This window comes from Podarcis bocagei (assembly GCF_964188305.1).
Source record: "Podarcis bocagei genome assembly, chromosome: 11".
NCBI lineage: Eukaryota > Metazoa > Chordata > Lepidosauria > Squamata > Lacertidae > Podarcis > Podarcis bocagei.
In genome coordinates this window covers 37,875,433-37,894,177 of record NC_138136.1, presented here as the reverse complement: position 1 = coordinate 37,894,177, position 18,745 = coordinate 37,875,433, and the positions used below count along the sequence as shown (strand labels likewise).

Genomic DNA, 18,745 nt, shown 5'->3' with positions numbered 1-18,745 from the left:
TTGGAGTCCAGTCCCTCCTCAATCGCTGCACAAAGGGAGCAAAGCTATTTAGTTCACTTTAAAGATACAAACCTAAAGTTATGGGGTGTGCTTTAAACCCTCACAGAAAACAATGACAGTCTGGAGGCACCTAAAGTGATGGGAAAATGCACTAAAAGGTGGGGGGGGGATAATAGGTTAATAGGAGGGTGTGTAACCACCGCACGAGGCAAACTAGGGTGAAATCGGGATAAATGTTCGTTGTCGCATCACCTCTCTGCTGGCAAGTCAGAATGAATGCTGAGTATAGCCTGGGAATAACCTAAGCTTGCATTGTGCAAGCAAATCAGGGTGCTCAGTAAATCAGGATGAATGCTCAATAAATGCAGTCTGGAGAAGCCCCAGGGGGCGCTTGCTCCATTGAACTCATCAGGACTTACTTCTGAGAAATGTGTGCCCACATTTATTTGAGAATGAAGCCCGACTGAACATGGGGAAGGGCAACAGCTCATGGAGAGGCGTTGCATGAAGAAGATCCCAGCAGGTGGATCAGGTACCCCTGCAGCAAACGGAAAGGCCGTTTCCTGACGCAGATCCTAGGAAGCCACAGCTGCCAGCCAGAGAAGATAAAATACTGAGCTAGACAGGCAAAGAGCCTGGCCAACATAACGCGGCTTCCTGGACTTCTGTAAACTCGGTGGTAGTGGCGCGCTTACTTCCGAGTACAGGTATATGGGAACCTCAAAGCCGCCAGGTGCTTTGCTGAACTACCAATCCCATCATGCCTGGCCGTGCTTGCTGGGGCTGATGGGAATTGTAGTTCAGCAACTATATCCGGCGGCCAACCTTCGACATACCTGTGCTAGAAAACCGGGCCGCTTGGAGAAACACCGACTTTCGGCCGATAGGTGGCGCTGCACCTCTAGAAACACTATGAGCCCTGGCTGGGCGAATCCATTTAGCCACCGGGAGGGGAGGGGGAGCGTAGTCGTTAAAGGCATCGCGCGTTTCCTTCACCCCCCCCCCCAAGCATCCGACGCTCTCCCGGACCAGCAGTTCCGGCGTCAAGTGAGGACGTGGCTCTGCCGTTTCCCAGCCTCTTCCTCTTCCGCTGCGGGCCCAGGCCTGCCCGCGGGCCTTGCCTGTTGGCGGAGCCGGCCCTCAGCCCGCGGAGGATGAGGCAGCCCCGCGCGGGGAGCGAAGGCGGCGGCGGCGGCTGAGGAGGCCCGGCCCGGGAGCCGGCGATGGAGGAGAAATGCGGCGGCGGCGAGGTCCTGCCCGGAGGCGGGCGGCTGGGGCCCGTGGACGTGCCCAGCGCCCGGTAACGGCCTGCGCCGGGGGTGGAGCGGGCAGAGGGGCTCCCGCCTGAGGCAGGGCCTGGGGGCTCGCGGGGGGGCGCCGCCAAACTCACCCCGACAGGCGTGCTTAGGGGGCGGCCAAGGGGCGGAGCATCCCGGGTTGCATCCCCGGCGCCTCCAGGGAGGGTCGAGAGGTGCCTCATCCTGGGCAGCCGCTGCCAGTCAGGGCGGACCATGCTGAGCTAAGATGGGCCTCTCGGTGTAAGGCAGCTTCCTATGCTCGGCCTGCTCTGCAGGGAAGGCTGGCGTAGGCTCAGAAGGAGCCGGGCATTGTCTTGAGCTATGCCTGGCCATCAGATTAGGGATCATAGCTGTCAAGGTTTCGCTTTGTTTAAGGGAAATCCCCTTATTCCTCGCAAGAAAAGGGAAAAGTTGACCTCTATGTTAGGGATGCCAGGTTGAAGGAGCACAGGACTTCCTATAACGGGTCAGCAAGTTTTTTCAGCCGGGGGCTGGTCCACCGTCCCTCAGACCATGTGGGGGGCCAGACTATATTTTGAAGAGGGAAAAAATGAACCAATTCCTGTGCCCCACAAATAACCCAGAGATGCATTTTAAATAAAAGCACACATTCTACACATGTAAAAACACCAGGCAGGCCCCACAAAGAACCCAGAGATGCATTTTAAATAAAAGGACAAATTCTACTCATGTAAAAACACGCTGAATCCTGGACTGTCCGTGGGCCGGTTTGAGAAGGTGATTGGGCCGCATCTGGCCCCTGGGCCTTCGGTTGCCTACCCCCGTCCTATACTGTTGAATAAGTGCTCAAGGGCTCCTATTGTTATCAGAAAGAGAACAGTCACAGTGACCCGCTCAAACAATGAAGAATCTTGTGCTCCCGTCGAAGGCTTGCCAGCTTCTTAGGGCATAGGCTTTGGTGAGTTGGAGTCCACGCCATCCGATGTAGTGCCTAATGGTAAATTGGGTCCTGGAAGTTTGTGCCCAAAGATACCTGTTTTGTCACGAGACTTGGTGTTCTTGCTGAAAGAAATGAACAAAGCTGCCCTTCTTTGGGATTTAAAACTTAGATAGTTATGTGGAATCGGGGAAACTCCTGAGATATGGTTAGATTTTTCCTCCTGTGTCCAATATTTTGACATGTCAAGCTGCGTCTCCCAGATTGCCTCTGTGGTAAAGATATAGGAGCCACACACATGTCTCTCTTTTTGCATCTGGCTGGCTTAGTGACAGGTCCAAACCAACAACGTGATCCTTTATTTAAACCTTGTGCTTAATAGGGAAAATCCCACATTGGACAGCTTCTGAGATTTTCCATTCTGTGTAGCTAGTTCTCCATTATGTGCAACTCCCAGGAGCCATTTAACACATTGTCAAACTCCTACACAGAAGTAACATAATTTCTGCAGGTAGATTGCAATATATAATTTTCCTGCTGGTATGCATATCTCACACAGCAGTATGTGCACAGCAAAGTGCATGTAGGTAGGATAGGCATCTGTGATGACTTGCAAGTGGGGATTGTGTACGAGTTTGGTAGCTTGTGAAGCAGCATGAAAGGTTCACAATCTCTGGATCTAGCTTCCCTATATAGGTTTCATCTGTTTAGTTCAGTTGCACAGGTGGCTGTTGGATAACTAGGCTCACTTGTTTGCTAAGGTTATCTTTTAGTAGACCAACCATGTTAAGTAAGCAGTATTTTGAGTTGCATAGAAGCATGCTTCTTCTTGTTCCATTCACACATTCCCAGACCCAGATTTCAAGTTCTATGGCGCATGCAGTGACTGGCAGGCTGGTTGCGGTGCCTCCTATCCCAGAAGTCATCTTGTTCTTTTAAATATTGGAGCACAGAAATCCATAGTGGTATAGCGTTTTGTGCTTCAAGCATATAACTGCATACATTTTGACATATCAACACTACAGCACTTGATAAACAATGTTGAGTTGAAATTTGCCCCAGGTGGACATAATCTATCTATTTCATAGTATTCCAGTATAAGGATGCTTTGAAGAGTAAACAGACACATCCAGGCCCCACAGTTTTGTTTTTGTTCAACCTTTTGTTTAGGCACAATTAGAGAGTTATCTGCCAGGGGCAAGTAAACATTATGGTCAAGAGTAAGTTGTGTTTATTGACATGGTGCGCTAAATGTTTGCTTTTTAGAATAATATAAATTGAATATATTTAAATTTTTAAATATATTTAAATGCTTGCCAATATCTCATAGAACATTTTCCCCTTTTTTCTCCCCAGCCTGACTAAATATATTGTGTTACTGTGCTTAACTAAGTTTTTGAAGGCTTTAGGATTGTTTGAATCTTATGACCTCCTGAAAGTAGTTCACCTTGTACAGTTTATCTTCATAGTGAAGCTTGGGTAAGTTGATTTTTGATTACAGCAACTTCTATTGAGATTAATTTTATATCTTTATTAATTTTGTAACTTGCTTTTTTACTAATCATAGATTTACAGTTGATAATTTTTTATTATTGTTTATTGAATTTATATACCGCCCTATATCTGGAGGTATGTAGGTTCAGATGTGATGCCTTGTAGTCACCAAAGCAAATCCCTCTTGTCCTCATTTATTTTCACAGCTAACTAGTTGGTGTTCGTCTGCACCAATGTTTTCGCTGAACATAATTGGTACCAAACCACTGTTTAGAACCATGGTCAGAAGCATGTTTGCAAGCTGATTTGGACCAAACTAGTGGCTAAGAGCTCATTTTCTGTTTTGTAGGATTAAAATTCCAAATGTACTGATACTTAAAATAAGTATTTTAAAACACATAGCCAGTGTTGGTTTGAACACTTGCCTTCTATAAACTGTAATTTCACTTGATTTAATGGAAATCCCAATTTTTCATAGGTCGGCATTTTTTATGATTTTATTTCAAAAACCATTTTCATCTGGAAAACCTGTCACCAGACATCAGGTGAGTATTCTAGATGTGGTTTATATATGTAGCTTGTTCTTCTAAAATGTAAACTTTAAGAACTAAAACTACTTTTCTCCTAATGGGAAACTTCTTGCTGCCTTGGGGCCACGGCCACATGGAAATGAATTAAAGTTGTGCAAGTGCATTAGTGTTTATTTCAGTGGAGCTTGCGTAGTAGTTCCTCAATGGATTGGTTCCCTATAGAACTTTTGAAAGTTGCATCCTATAGGGAAACTTTGTACTTTTATCAGCTTAGGTTTAATCATATTGGCCATTATCATTTCTTGGTATTCACATGGGATGGTGGAGTAGTTCTGCTTATTAAGGTACATTTTGCCAATTTGAAGAAATTTCAGCAGTTCTACAGTGGGCTCGTGTCCTTTGTCACTACAGTGGAACCTCTGTTGTCAAAGGTAATTCATTCCAGAAGACCATTCAACTTCCAAAATGTTTGACAACCAGGTGCAATTGCTGGTCAGCAAATTCCTTTTAAAAAATGGAGAAACGCGCCTCAGAAGCCATTAGACTTCCAAGGCGCGTTTGAAAACGGAAGCATTCACTTCCGGGTTGTTGGCGTTCAGGTTCCGAAGTGTTCGGCTTCCAAAGCATTCAACAACCGAGGTTCCACTGTATCAGATTTAAAAGGCTCCCTATAGCTGTCTGCCCACCTGTCAAATTTGGCCTTTGACTATCCTAATAAAATGTAGCCCACAGAGCAACAAAGGTTCCCTACCCTTGATACAGTACAAGGAATTGTATTATTTGATACTTTATTTTGTGGGGAGTGGAAATACTTGTGCTATGTCAAAAAAACTGCTACTTCCCTGTGGCTGTATTAAATCAATCAAACTGTTCAAGAGATTTGTCATTATGATTTTTATCTGGACAATGCTCTTGGGAAGCTAAGAAAATATAGTATCTGGTATGTGTGTATCTGAACAGTATTTTAAAATTAAAGAATTACCAAGATTGTCAGTTTAAAGTTAATTTGGAAACTAGTTCCCTGCATTTCGAATACTTAAAGTGCTTGTGGTTTGAATAATTATATGGACATTAGGTTATATGTGGAAATTTGAAGATCTAGATACCATAGAAGAAAGGGAATGAATTTGTCAAATCTTATTGCAGTAGCTAATGGTACCCTATCTGCCATGTTACAGGCTGAAGTTGATATTGTCCTCATGAGTGCAGGGTTGCATAAAGCCCTACTTCTTTGTTCAGTTAAAGACTCCAAATAATAGTTCTCCAAGCAAGTGGCTTTTAGGACAAATTGACACACATGTTTGGGTTAAACAATGTGAGGATTTTCCCATAGAAGCCTTAGTTGAGGTTGCTAAAAAACTATGGATCTGTTCTACTCTGTGTTGAAAGCATCCCACTCAACTGGTTGTCATAGATTGACTAGGAATTGCTGAATGAACTAGATGGAAGACTGTGCTTGATTCCCCTGTCAGCTCACTGCATTGCTATGCTGGATGTGAAGAGCAGCACTTTACCTCCTTAGCCACCTGCATAGAAGCTAAGCAGCCTGCTTTGGAAGGAATGAAGCATTCAGCCGCTTCTCTGCTATCCCACGGTCCATATCTGCTAGTTGCACAGGAAATGAGTTTCCTCTTACATGCCCAGTATTGAGGAGATTGGTGGCAGCTGAATGGACTGTCAGCATCGCCCTAGAGCCAGTGCACCAACTGGACTCATGCACCTCAACCCCGACTGGGCTAGGCGAGCTGGGTAGCACCGCCAGAGACCTCCTTCTCACAGGAAACGGTCACAGTGCTGTGGACTCACAGCTTAGAGCTGAGAGCACCGGATTCACTGTCTCAATAATACAGTCGTTGCGCAGCAGAGTTTTGCAGAGTCTTGCAGAGTATAAACCACTCGGAGAGCAGCTCTGTAGAATATCTTCCTTTTATTCTATAACTACAACTATGATACAAAGCTATATACAGAGCTGAATATTCTCAGCATAAATCAATGCTTCACTGAGAGTCTGCAGCTGCTCTTAGCAGCAATCTAATCTCTAGGATCTCTAACACTCTCACTCTCTCCGATACACTGACTGACTGACTGACTGACTCTCTCTCACACACACAGAGATGTTACTGGGCAGAATAAGTAGATAGGCAGGACACGCCTCCTCTTCTCTGTGTAGAGTCAGCAGAGACCATCAGGAGATGGTCAGGAGATTCTTGGGTATGGGAGGGGTGAAATCTCCTCATGGACAGCCTGCTTTCTTTCTTTCCTTGCTAGGCATGCAGCAGGTGAATAAGTTCATCCAGCATAGAAATATGGTGTGGTGGTGGCTGAGGGAAAGAGCTGAGTTTCTGTACTGGGCATTCATGGGATGAAGCCCTTTCTTGTGCACCCAGCAAAGAAATCAAGTGGGTTGGCAGAGCAGGTGAGAAGTAGTCATTTCTAGCCTGCAGAATAGAGTTATGGTAATGATGCTTAGGTTGTTCATTTGACCTCATTTGAATTGTATATCCCAAGTAAAATCAGCAATTGAAATGTTAACTGGTAATGGTTATTTCTAATGATTGGGATTATGTTTTCTCTTACAGTGGATCAAAATAGTTAAACATGCCATCGTTGGCTGTGTAATTTCCCTCTTGTGGTTTTTTGGCCTCACCCTATGTGGACCTTTAAGGTAAATATATTCTTGTCATGGCACTTACTGTAGATATCTAAAATGACAACTTGTTTATTCACATAAAGAAGGGGTACAGAACTAGATCAGGCTAGCAGTCCAGATCCTTACCTTTCCCACCCCCTGCAGACCACCCCACCTGTCACCTGACATTCTGACATCAGTAACCCATTTTCACCTCTGGATTGAAATTAATTTCTGCGGGCACAAGTCCTGACAATTGGGCCTGAACAATCAACTGACTGTCGTAGCTTCAAAGCACTTCTTCCCAAATGTAGAAATCATAGAAATTTCAGAATAATTCTGTTTCCATGGAGACCACAATGATGTTCTTGAGACTGGCCTTGTATGATGGTGGTTTGTATGATGCTTGGCAAGCCTATATTCAGATATTGTTGTAACCGTTTGGTTAGTTGGAATCCAGGAAGTCATTCAGATGATTATAGCAATAAGAAACCACACAAAGTTCAAATAGCTTCACAGTGACTCTTCCTCTTTTTTTGTGATGACACTTAATCAACTATTTTTAGATAGGTGTGTAGCATTACTGAAATATTGGTGGTAATGATTTCTTGATATTCAGAAGTACACCATAATTTTTTTAAAAAAATTATTGCTACTAGATCTGCCACTGAAAATTAGAATTGTAGCTAAATGCATCTATTTAATTGCTTGTTCAGACTAAATTTTAACCCAATTCATGCATGTTAAAAAATTTTCTATTTACTGTTTGTCATAAATGAGATTTGTATCTCTTGTTTTGCAGAACTCTGTTGCTTTTTGAGCACAGCGATATTGTTGTCATTTCACTGCTAAGTGTACTGTTCACAAGTTCAGGAGGAGGACCAGCAAAGGTTAGCCATTATTTTGTGAAAATATCCCACATGTTTTGGAATATAAAAGAAGTGAACATAGCATTTGTCTAAAATTCATAAGAATAGCTACCTAACTGTAATTTTGTAATTTTAAAATACTCCTTCATGGAGTGTTTACAGTTTTGGTGAAAAAACTTTTTAAGACTATAATTAAGATTTATTATACCAGGAATTATTCTAATGAAGGTCAAAGAAATTCAAAGCACAGTATATTGTATTCAGCTTATCAAGATAACCTACACCAAGGCAGATTTAATTCTCCCTGTTCCCTGCCTCACCCCCCAATCCAGAGGTATATTGAATTAAATTTTATTGAAAGTTCTTGGCATATTTCTGTTTTCCTGCTTTCTTAATCAGCTTTTCTATTGCTATTTTTTTGTTTTCCAGACAAGAGGTGTGGCCTTTTTCATTATTGCTGTGATCTGTCTTTTGCTTTTTGATAATGATGACCTCATGGCTAAAATTGCAGAACATCGTATCCTTTCTGACAGTGTGTAAGGGATAAAATTATGTTCCAACTGCCCGATTTAATTTAGACACTGATTACTGCTAATGAAAAAATATTTTCTGGCATAATTTTGTGACTGTACTGCAAAATACCAGTTTTCTCTTTTGTGCAGTTTAAATTCCTGTGTATTCTTCCTAATTCTTAAGGGAGTATTTTCAAGAGAAGTGTCTTCTGTGAAATGTGTGCCATTCAATTTAGGTCACATGAATTCTTAACCTCCTATGCTTCCCTTCCTATAGTTATTAAGCTCTGTTTAATTTATTCAAGGAAGCAATTCACGAAGATTGAAGTGCTTTTCATACTTGTCTGCTCATATCTGTCTATGACTGAAAGGTAGGGGTAGGACTCCATTGCGGAATTTTCCTGACCTTTACTTTCTTTAGCTGAAGGACACCATGACAGTGCTCTGACACACTTACTTTACACAATCATCGCTTTCTTAGGAGTTGCCGATCATAAGGTAAATGCTGTTCATATGATGAACTGTTGAAAAAGTGCACAAAGTACACAATGTTAGGAGCCTGAATGGCAATAGTGTAGTTCTTAAATGTCTTCTGGTTCTGTTGCATTGCTTTGTTGATTCGTTTCAGCAGCAGTTTTCAGATACGTGCAACAGGTGTGCGTGTTTTATTTGTCGCTTAAAGGGTCATTTCAGTAATGGCATTCTGATCTTACTTGAGAACAATAACCATTTAAAAATAAGTAGCGATTAAAATACACCATCAAGTTTGCAGTACGATAACATAACATACTGGTGTGATTGTAGCTGCTGCTAACGCTCAGCACTTCATAAGCTGCCTGTTCTTCACCCTCAGTCTTTTTCCATGCACAGTTTATTTCAATCAAAATTCTGTCCATTGTTAAAAGGTTGTGGAGTTCCTAGAACCTTAGCATGCAGATATAAAGGCATATTGTAATTTCCATTCCACTATTGAAATACTTACTGGGATCTAACCATAGAGTCCATCTTGCACATTAAAATTGGTGCCCTAGTCAGAAAAAATAAATAGGAATGAGTTACTGAATTTTGTTACTTTTAAACTTTTGCAGAACAATCTTACTAATGTAGAGAAAATGAAACACATTTAATATAGAACAGCATATAACACTTAAGGTAGCATGCAAATAGGTCCTGTTATAGACAATCACACACATTTTTAATTTAGCTTGCTCCAGTTTGCAGTGATTAACTATGTTTGTTTATCATAATAGACTAGAAGTTTTATTTAGAAAATATAAGCATGGATGTCATTGCAACAGTATAAGGATTAATTTTAATAACTGTGTTTCAGTATTGGAAGCTGCCAGTAATTTATGTGCCTGTTGAGAGACTAAGAATCCCCCATTCATAGAATTTCTGTGAACCAAATAAGGTGGCGGGGGGGAAAGTAGTGTTTTCTGGGCCTTTCACAAATAATATTTAAAATAGATTTACAATGTGTGATTCTTAAGTATACTGATATTACTCTCCCTTCCTTTGCAGGGTGGAGTAATTTTGCTAGTGTTAGCATTATGCTGTAAAGTTGGTTTTCACACAGCTTCCCGAAAGCTCTCAGTAGATATTGGTGGAGCCAAACGCCTTCAAGCGCTGTCTCATCTTGTTTCTGTCCTCCTTTTGAGTCCCTGGGTGATTGTTTTATCTCTGACAACAGAGGTAAGTGGCATAACCGCTGACAAATGGCTTTCTGGCAACTAGATTTATAACCACAACTACTGTGAATGCAAACTTGTTTTTGCCGCCGGTATTGAATGTTTGCATCTTTTTATTGCAGAGTAAAGTAGAATCCTGGTCTTCTCTCATCATGCCCTTCATCACAGTTATCTTTTTTGTCGTGGTTTTGGACTTCTATGTAGAATCTGTGTGTTCCATCAAGATAGAAGTCTCAAAGTGTGCTCGTTATGGATCCTTTCTCATTTTCATTAGTGCTCTACTTCTTGGCAACTTTTGGACACACCCAATAACAGACCAGCTTCGAGCTATCAACAGACCAACACATCAGGAAACCACAGAGCATGTTATTTCTGGAGGAGTGGTAGTCAGTACCATTTTCTTCATTTTGTGTACGTATTGGTAACTTCAGAATAATGGTGGCATGTGCTTAGGACTATTCCATACTTGGATAGAAAGAAATTCAACACGCCTTGTTATCACAGAATGTGTGGTCTTAGCTTTCATTTGCATTATGATCTTCAGGGACAACTTATTTGATCCCTCACAAGTGTAGTGATACAATGGGAAATTGTTCCTCTGATTCTTCTATATAGTTTGTATGTAGGCAGTTCTAAACTGATCATTGGCTTTTGCACTAGTACAAGTGTTTTAAAATTGGACTAGGTTTTTGGGTTGTCACTTCTCTCTTACTTAACTGCTTGTGGAAACATTGATCAGCTTCTAAAAGGTACAGCCTTTCCATGAAAGCTTAAGGTAATAACCCCTGGCTTTACTTTTAGAGTTAGCTTTTTCTCTGCATTCCCTAAGCCCACCCCCTTTGGAAATTTCAGCTTTGGTTTATATGACCATAGGACTGAGGCGGCATCAAACCCAGATTAGGGGTCAGTTCATTTGGCCTTTACACCTGAGACTTTTCTCCCCCAACAAACAGGATGAATGAGCAATAGTTTTGCAAAAAATCTCTGCATTAAACACGCAAAGTATCATGGACCTTGAATTCTCTTGCCACATTCTGAGTGATTAGTGGGTGCATAAAATGTTCCAGTTCTTGTTTGTAGCTAAAATGCTTATGGGTTGTATACAATGAAGTTATACTCGGGGGTAAGTCCCATTGAAATCAATGAACCAAAGTTGACCATATTCATTCCAATGGGTCTTCCTTGAGTAGGACTAACATTGGGTACAATCCTGCGTTACAGGACTGTTACAAAACGTAAACAAACATATGCTTTCTCTTCAGCTGCCAATATTCTCTCCTCCCCAACACGAAAAGGACAGAAAGGCACTCTTATAGGTTATTCTCCTGAGGGAATACCATTGTACAATTTTATGGGGGATGCCTTGCAACACAGCTCTCAGTCCTTACCTCGATTTATTAAAGAGTCGCTGAAACAAATTCTTGAGGAGTCTGACTCAAGGCAGATCTTCTATTTTCTGTGCCTAAATCTGGTAAGTTGGTTGTTTTTTTAATCCCTTTGAGGAAACTATTTCTGGTTTTGGTGAAGTGGGGGTAAACTTAGGTTTTAAGACCAGATATGCAATGTCTAATGTAGAATGAAATGGAATGGACTCCCTTGGAAGGTGGTGGGCTCTCCTTCATTGGAAGTTTTTAAGCAGAGATTGTGTGGCCAACTGCCATAGATGCTTTAGCTGATATTCCTTCATTTCAAGGAGGAGTGGGGAAGTGCCTGATTTCTGCATGCTTCCCTCTGCAAATGGCTGGCATCTTGACCCTGCCCTGGCTGTTCTCCAAGCCACTACTTTGTCACTAGCCCTGTTAAGGCATCTTTGTTCCCTTCGTAAACTTTTAATTTGTTGTATACGCCATTACTTTCAGTAATGAAAGAAACTTCAATAGATCATTAACTGGAACAGTAGCTCAGTTGGTTAGACCATTGTGCTGATAACACCAAGGTCCAAGGTTTGAAACCCCGCCTTCACCACCAAGGTGGGACAACTGCATATTCCTGCATTGCAGGAGGCTGGACTAAAATTAGATGAGCCTCACTACAGTTCTGTGATTCTACTATTTTCAAAGTTCATTTCTAAGTTATTCAAAAAAGTTGATAACATTATTTCATAAAAGGTAAAAGAAAATAAAGCATTTTTCCATGTCCTCGTTTTAACAGAAGCAGACATTTTAAGACTGCAATTTTCTACCTCATATTGTTACACTGAGTAGTGAGTGGAAGTTTTGATTTCCTCATTATATGCGAGCCCCTCTTCTCAGAGCGGAGTTGCAAAAAGGGGAGTTTCAAAATATATCAGGCACATGCTTCTTCAATGAGTAGTTTTATGTGTCATTTTCACAATGAAATCTCTGTTAATCACTTTTGTTCTAGGCTTTTACTTTTGTGGAATTATTTTATGGTGTGTGGACCAACAGCCTAGGTTTAATCTCAGATGGATTTCACATGCTTTTTGACTGTTCAGCTTTAGTTATGGGTCTGTTTGCAGCACTGATGACTAGATGGAAAGCAACTCGCATATTCTCCTATGGGTATGTATGTATAACTAATTATAGAGACCTATTAATACTAGCTGAAATAGCACGAGATGTAGAAGGACTGTAGCTCAGTGACAGAGCAAGTGTTTTTTATGTCAAAGGTCCCAGGTTCAGTCGGTGACTTGCCCAGGTAGGGTTGGGAAAGGTGGTTGTCTGAAACCCTAGAAAAATGTTGCAGGTCAGTGTAGACAATTCTGAGCTAGGTGGCTCAATGGATTGGCTTGGTATAAGGTAGCATCCAATATTAATGAAGGTTTGTGGGGGATTATGTTGGGAAAATGAGCTTTCCAGGTTAAACTACCTCAGTCATATATTAGAGTCTAATCAAACACTTCTCACAACAAGGCAATTATTTGGCTACTGTGGAATTGATTTTGTATACGTTTGTATTTATTTATTTTCCATTCCAAAGTTTTGAGGGGGAAATGTCAAATGGAAAAACATTAAAATCTTCCCATTTAACCATCCCTTTTATCCCAGAAAATCAGAACTGCTTAGTATTACTTCCTGAAGAGTCTTGTCTCTCTTTCTCATACATATCTTTCTGAGAAACATAGCAGCCTGACAAAAAAATGTCACTTTCATGTTACACATTAGCAATTTGTGTAATAGAGTAAGCCTGGAAGTCAAGCAAAGTCATATACATCAGGCTAATTGACTTCATTGATTGAATAATCACGGGTTTTCTGGCAAAATAGTTCAGGGTTTAGCATAATTCAGAACGCCACAATTATTAGACTACTTTGGAATTGTTTTTATATGTCTTTTCTTTTTTCCCATTCCAAATGATTTTTTATTCCTCACTTTCTTAATTCCAGGTTTGGCCGTGTAGAAATTCTCTCTGGGTTTATTAATGGCCTTTTTCTCATGGTAATAGCTTTCTTTGTCTTCATCGAGTCTGTGGCCAGGCTGGTTGATCCTCCAGACATTGATACCAATATGCTGACTGTGAGTTTATAACCTAATTTTCTGTTAATACTTGATTTATTGCTCTTAAACAGTCTAATCTGTATGGTAGGAACAAAAATAGTTTTAATCCCTCAAACATTGCTCTGGTACACCGGCTCTGTTCATTTCACAGATGTTTCCATAAGATTGCAATGCATATGAGAGGCAATAAATTATACTTGGCTGGAAATTCTTCTCCTTAACGGTCATAACCCTTTTCCTCCAGGGCAAAGGCTATAGCCGCTGTTTAGAAGGATGCTCTCATCTTCACTTCTCCTGCTAAAGTACAAATAGATCCTTGTTTTCTGAAAAAGGTCTTAATATTGTACATGCTTGCAACTGTTCAGTTACATGGAGCCAGCACAGATGCAATGCTTCTGAACTGGGCCACATAATTCCACCCTCTTACTCCTATTTATCTCTCCTCTCCCCCCCCCCCCCCGCTTCCCATCTCTCCCCCTAAGCCAGGGTAAAGAACCTGTGGTCCTCCAGATGTTGTTGTACTGTAACTCCCATCACCCCTGACCATTGGGCAGTGCTGGCTGGAGTTGATGGGAATTTGAATCCAGTATCTGAAAGGCCACCCCTGCTTTATACTGTATGTGTTTGTTGCCCCCCCCCCCGCCCCCCCCTTGGCACAGTTAAAAGGAGTAAACAGTTTACAGATTTTCTGTCTCTCCCTCATGCAGCCTGTCTCTGTTGGAGGATTGATAGTAAACCTTGTTGGTATCTGTGCCTTTAGCCACGCCCACTCCCATGGGCCTTCTCGGGGAGGATGCCATGCACACGACCACAGCCATTCCCACCATGGACACGGCCATAGCCACAGCCATTCCCATAGTGACCATGGGCACAGTCATAATCACGGACACTCGCATGGGGCACTGGGAGGTGGCATGAATGCCAACATGAGAGGTAAGTGGGGGGCAGCAAGGTGGTTGGGTTTTGTTTTGTTTTGCAAATTTATGGGGGGAGGGGGACAGTACTAAAAGGAAAATTGTAATAAGGTGGTTTGGTTTTTAAAGATTTCATACTAGAATGGTCAGTTTAAAGGATCCAATACGATGATAGTACGTTGGCATATCAAGCCATGTTGTGCTTTTCCAATGCATTCTCACTGTTAATGTCTGTTTAACTGCCGAATTATGTACTAATGATTTGGGAAATTTTTGTTTGTTTCAGGAGTATTTCTGCATGTCTTGGCAGACACCCTTGGCAGTGTTGGCGTGATCATATCCACAATACTCATTCAGCAGTTTGGCTGGTTGATAGCCGATCCCCTTTGCTCCCTCTTTATTGCTACATTGATTTTTCTCAGTGTGATCCCACTCATAAAAGATGCCTGTCAGGTACTCTTGTTGAGGCTGCCACTAGAGCATGAGAAAGATCTGCACATGGCTTTGGAAAAGGTTAGAATTTACTGCCCCTTTGGGTTTTTTTCTTCACATTCACTCATGTGTCATGAAATTTAGAATTTCTGAAGGACGTTTTAAGTACTCCTCATTGTCAACCACATAACATCCTTTTGGAAAGGGCCTTGTTTTTAGGTTTGTTCACTTTGAATTGGCAACCTTTGCAAAACTACAGAGTTCAGGTTACTTTCTCCCCACCCCCACCCCCAAAAAAGGTACAGTTTATTCTACCATTTCTGTCCGAAGCTGCTACTCGGACTAAGAATCTTTGTGGAAAATTTATATTGCATTAAAGAAAAAAAATAAACATTTAAAACAACTATATAAATCATCAATTTTAAATCCACATTCTGGGATTACTTGAATCCCCTGATTTCCCTCTACTCCTTCCCCTGGTTCCTTTGTATTATTTTCATTTATGCATGTCTATAAAATCTTTATCTCTAATTACCTCCAAGTTTACACATTGTTTTTTAAACAATGTATGTTTTAATACAGTGTTTTTTAAAAATCCTGCTAGTGTATTAACTTACAGACTAAGAGTCTTCTTGGGCATTCAGATGCACTGAGGAGAATAGTGTGCAATTTAAAGAGTATAGAATTTAAAGTATTACACTATCTTTGAAATAAGGCTTGCATTCACAAATATATGCTGATACTTTAATACAATGATTCTTTATTATATAACTGTGATTTAGTGAAAACCAGGTACCGAGAAAGCAGTAACATTGAACAGTCAAAATAATACTATTACAAGTTCTGCATATGTATAGAAATGTTTTTTGGGTTTTTTTACAGATCCAGAAAATTGATGGTGTCATATCCTATAGGGATCCTCATTTTTGGTGTCATTCTGCTAATGTTGTGGCAGGCACTATACATGTGCAAGTAATGTCAGAGGTGATGGAGCAGAGAATTATACAGCAGGTAACTTTGTGTGTTCGCGCTTCGCCCACCAAGGCCCACAAAACTAGTTCATGCTACCAGATTTCTCCACACAATTGTGTATGTGGACACCCGGCAGAGTAAACTAGATGGTATATTGTGAGCTGACAGCCACCTCTGTAATAGTGACTGCTGGATACTGCTCATGGTGCTCTGTAGATTTCTCTGCTCTTACACTTTCTGTGAGATTCCATATTACTTCAGCTGGGCAGGTGTTTTGGCAAACTGGGGCCTCATTTCTTCACCATCTCTGCAGCATGTTCCAGCAGCGAAGGTGTGAAGTGGTGCTTTTCCACCTGCTTCTGGTTGTTTATTAATTTAAACAGTTTATACACCTCTTAAAGCAACAGTTTCTGCATTGTTTGCAGTAAGGTTACAGAGATAAAATCAGATGTCAAAGAGATAAACAACTACCTGACATTTAGAAGACATCTGAAGGCAGCCCTGTTCAGGGAAGTTTTAAATGTGTGACATTTTAATGTATTTTTAATCTTTGTTGGAAGCCGCCCAGAGTGGCTGGGGAAACCCAGCCAGGTGGGCGGGGTACAAATAAAAAATTGTTGTTATTATTATTATGCTTGCTGAATTTTTTTTTTAAAAAAAAGCATATTACCAAGTTCCTGAACATCCAACAAGGTGGAAGCAGGGTGGTCTCTGACCTCAGCTAGGAGTTCTGCACAATACTGAATGCATAGCTTCTGGTGGATGCATTCCATGTGTCTAAGCAATGGGGGACCGTTAACAGTGACTGCCCTGAGGACCTCAGTGACTGGCTGGTGTGCCAACTACAGCCATTTTTGGACATGGGTCACTTGGCCATGGAGATTCTTGCATTCATGACTCCAAGACATAGAGTGATATGCACTGTGTGTCTGGAAGCCCCAGCTACTGCAAAACGCTGCAGCTAACTATTGGTGGAAACAACTTACTGCATCCTTGTCTTTGCCAGGCTGTATTAGTCTCTGGGGCAGACACCTTTTTTAGAAGAATCACAACACATATATTTTGAATGGCCTGGGATTTCAATAAATGGTGGGGAAATTGAAAACAAACTTCAGTTTTTGTTCTGTATTCTTCAGAAGAAGTTGCAGTAAGAGCACACCGAGCCTCCAAGACAGACAAACTATAAATAGACCCATGTCTGGGGTGGAATAGTGTGTTCTAGTCCTCATCCTTGTGTCTTCTATGCTTATCATTGCATAACTGCAAAAGATACTTTCCATCATAGTTTGTAGACCTGGTCCTGCACCATGCTCTCTCCAGTATCCATTTTTTCTCTTTTGTTGTGCTTGGAAAGAATAGATTCTAGGTAGTCATTTGATCTCAATAGGACTCGCATGCAATCTTATTGGTTCATGCAACTCTTTGTGGAGAATAGGATGTAAATCTCTAATGCAAAGTGATAACACTTCTCCTTTGTGCAGCAAGATTGTCTTGCTTAGAGCTCCAAAGAAACATTTGCTGAAGATGTGATGCTCGTATTTTTATTTTGTTCAGGTTTCAGCAATTCTTAAGGATGCTGGAGTTAATAATTTAACTGTCCAAGTGGAAAAAGAAGCCTATTTTCAGCATATGTCTGGCCTCAGTACAGGATTTCAAGATGTCCTTGCGATGACAAAACAAATGGAATCCATGAAATACTACAAAGATGGCACTTACATCATGTAACCGGAAGCTGAATCTGTAGGGTTCACTGTCTGTATTTCATCAGGTGAATTTGCACATAAATGTACAGAAACAAATGCCGTATATATTTGGATTTTTAGAAAATGTTACATACCTTTAAAAATAAGATCAAGAGATTTAAGAAGAGGTGGGATAAGTAGAACATATGCTGTATATGTGGAAATACTGGCAATGTAAAAATACTGTTATTTGGTGTCTATTAAAGAAATTTTGCTATGTGATTGTGGATGAGCACAACTATATTGCACATTTCCCCCCAAAAGGAATATCAAGCATTTCTCTACCATCTCAAGCCTAAAGAAAATAATTTTAGGTTGCAACAGAAATAGCCAGACTCCAAAAAATGGCATCTTCAGAGTTATTTTGCTGCTGTATGTGTATGTGTATCTACACATTTTTAAAATGGGTTTTTCAAAGTTCATTAGATACAAATGAATATGTACAATTTTATATTCCAGTTCTGTATATAATCCTATTTTCTAAGCACAGCTTTGTTAAATAAGGAAAAATAGATTCTACCAATTAAAAATTGTCACTCAGCTGAGCTAATTTTTTTAAGAAGAAAAGTTATTTTAACAATTAGTCAGGGGTATAAAATACATTCTTTGTTCTTGCACTCCTATGTTTCTGTTCAGTGGGAAAGTTGAATAACTAATTGGAAATTTGAACCACTATGTAAAATAAACATTTTATAATTTTTATATATTTCTAGTGACATATTATTGATTACACCATAAAACTTGACTTATAGGATAGAAAGATGTCCCGGTTATGGGACAATTTAGTTCTGTACTACCCTGCTATGAGTTTCTTCTTAACTGGCCTAGTCTGTAGTTACTGATTTATTGTAAACATAGAGATTGTTCCTGCTTTGTGCCTCCTCTCTAGCCAGCAGGAGTAACAAACCACAATCTCTGGCATAGCAATTTAAAAAGCACATGTCCCAATACCAACCATTGGTAGACCATGCTTCTCATACCCCAGCAGTGTAAGAACTGTCAATTTATTCCTACTCTCTACTCCTGTTCATTAACTATTACTGACAGTTACAGAAAAAATGGGGTTGGCTTTTACAGGGATTCAGTGTTCCCTAAAACCATTATCAGTCAGAGAGGTAGAATCCAGTGAAAGCAAGGAAATCCTTTATTTTCTGTTGCAACAGAGTCCTGCCCACCCCTCCTTGCAAGGAGGTGAAGCCCCTTTAAAGACTTTTGAAATTGCCCTACCTAGGCAGTCTGGCCGCTCTTTTGAGATGCTTTAGTTTTTGGATCCAGGTCCCAGGCATACCCTATTCATGTACAAAACATG

At 40.9% G+C, this 18,745-nt stretch overlaps 1 protein-coding gene across 1 annotated transcript; it reads left to right on the top strand.

Moving 5' to 3' along the window:
• The first annotated feature begins 1,031 nt into the window (after positions 1-1,031).
• On the top strand, positions 1,032-18,138 carry SLC30A5 (solute carrier family 30 member 5). The gene is made up of 16 exons (XM_081212790.1): positions 1,032-1,300; positions 3,553-3,675; positions 4,169-4,235; positions 6,800-6,885; positions 7,652-7,739; positions 8,148-8,235; positions 8,652-8,728; positions 9,752-9,922; positions 10,041-10,329; positions 11,181-11,389; positions 12,283-12,440; positions 13,265-13,394; positions 14,084-14,309; positions 14,577-14,803; positions 15,605-15,733; positions 17,249-18,138. Exons 1-16 carry the CDS (start codon positions 1,224-1,226, stop codon positions 17,417-17,419), a joined length of 2,316 nt encoding a protein of 771 aa, XP_081068916.1. The 5' UTR covers positions 1,032-1,223; the 3' UTR covers positions 17,420-18,138.
• Positions 18,139-18,745: the final 607 nt, after the last annotated feature.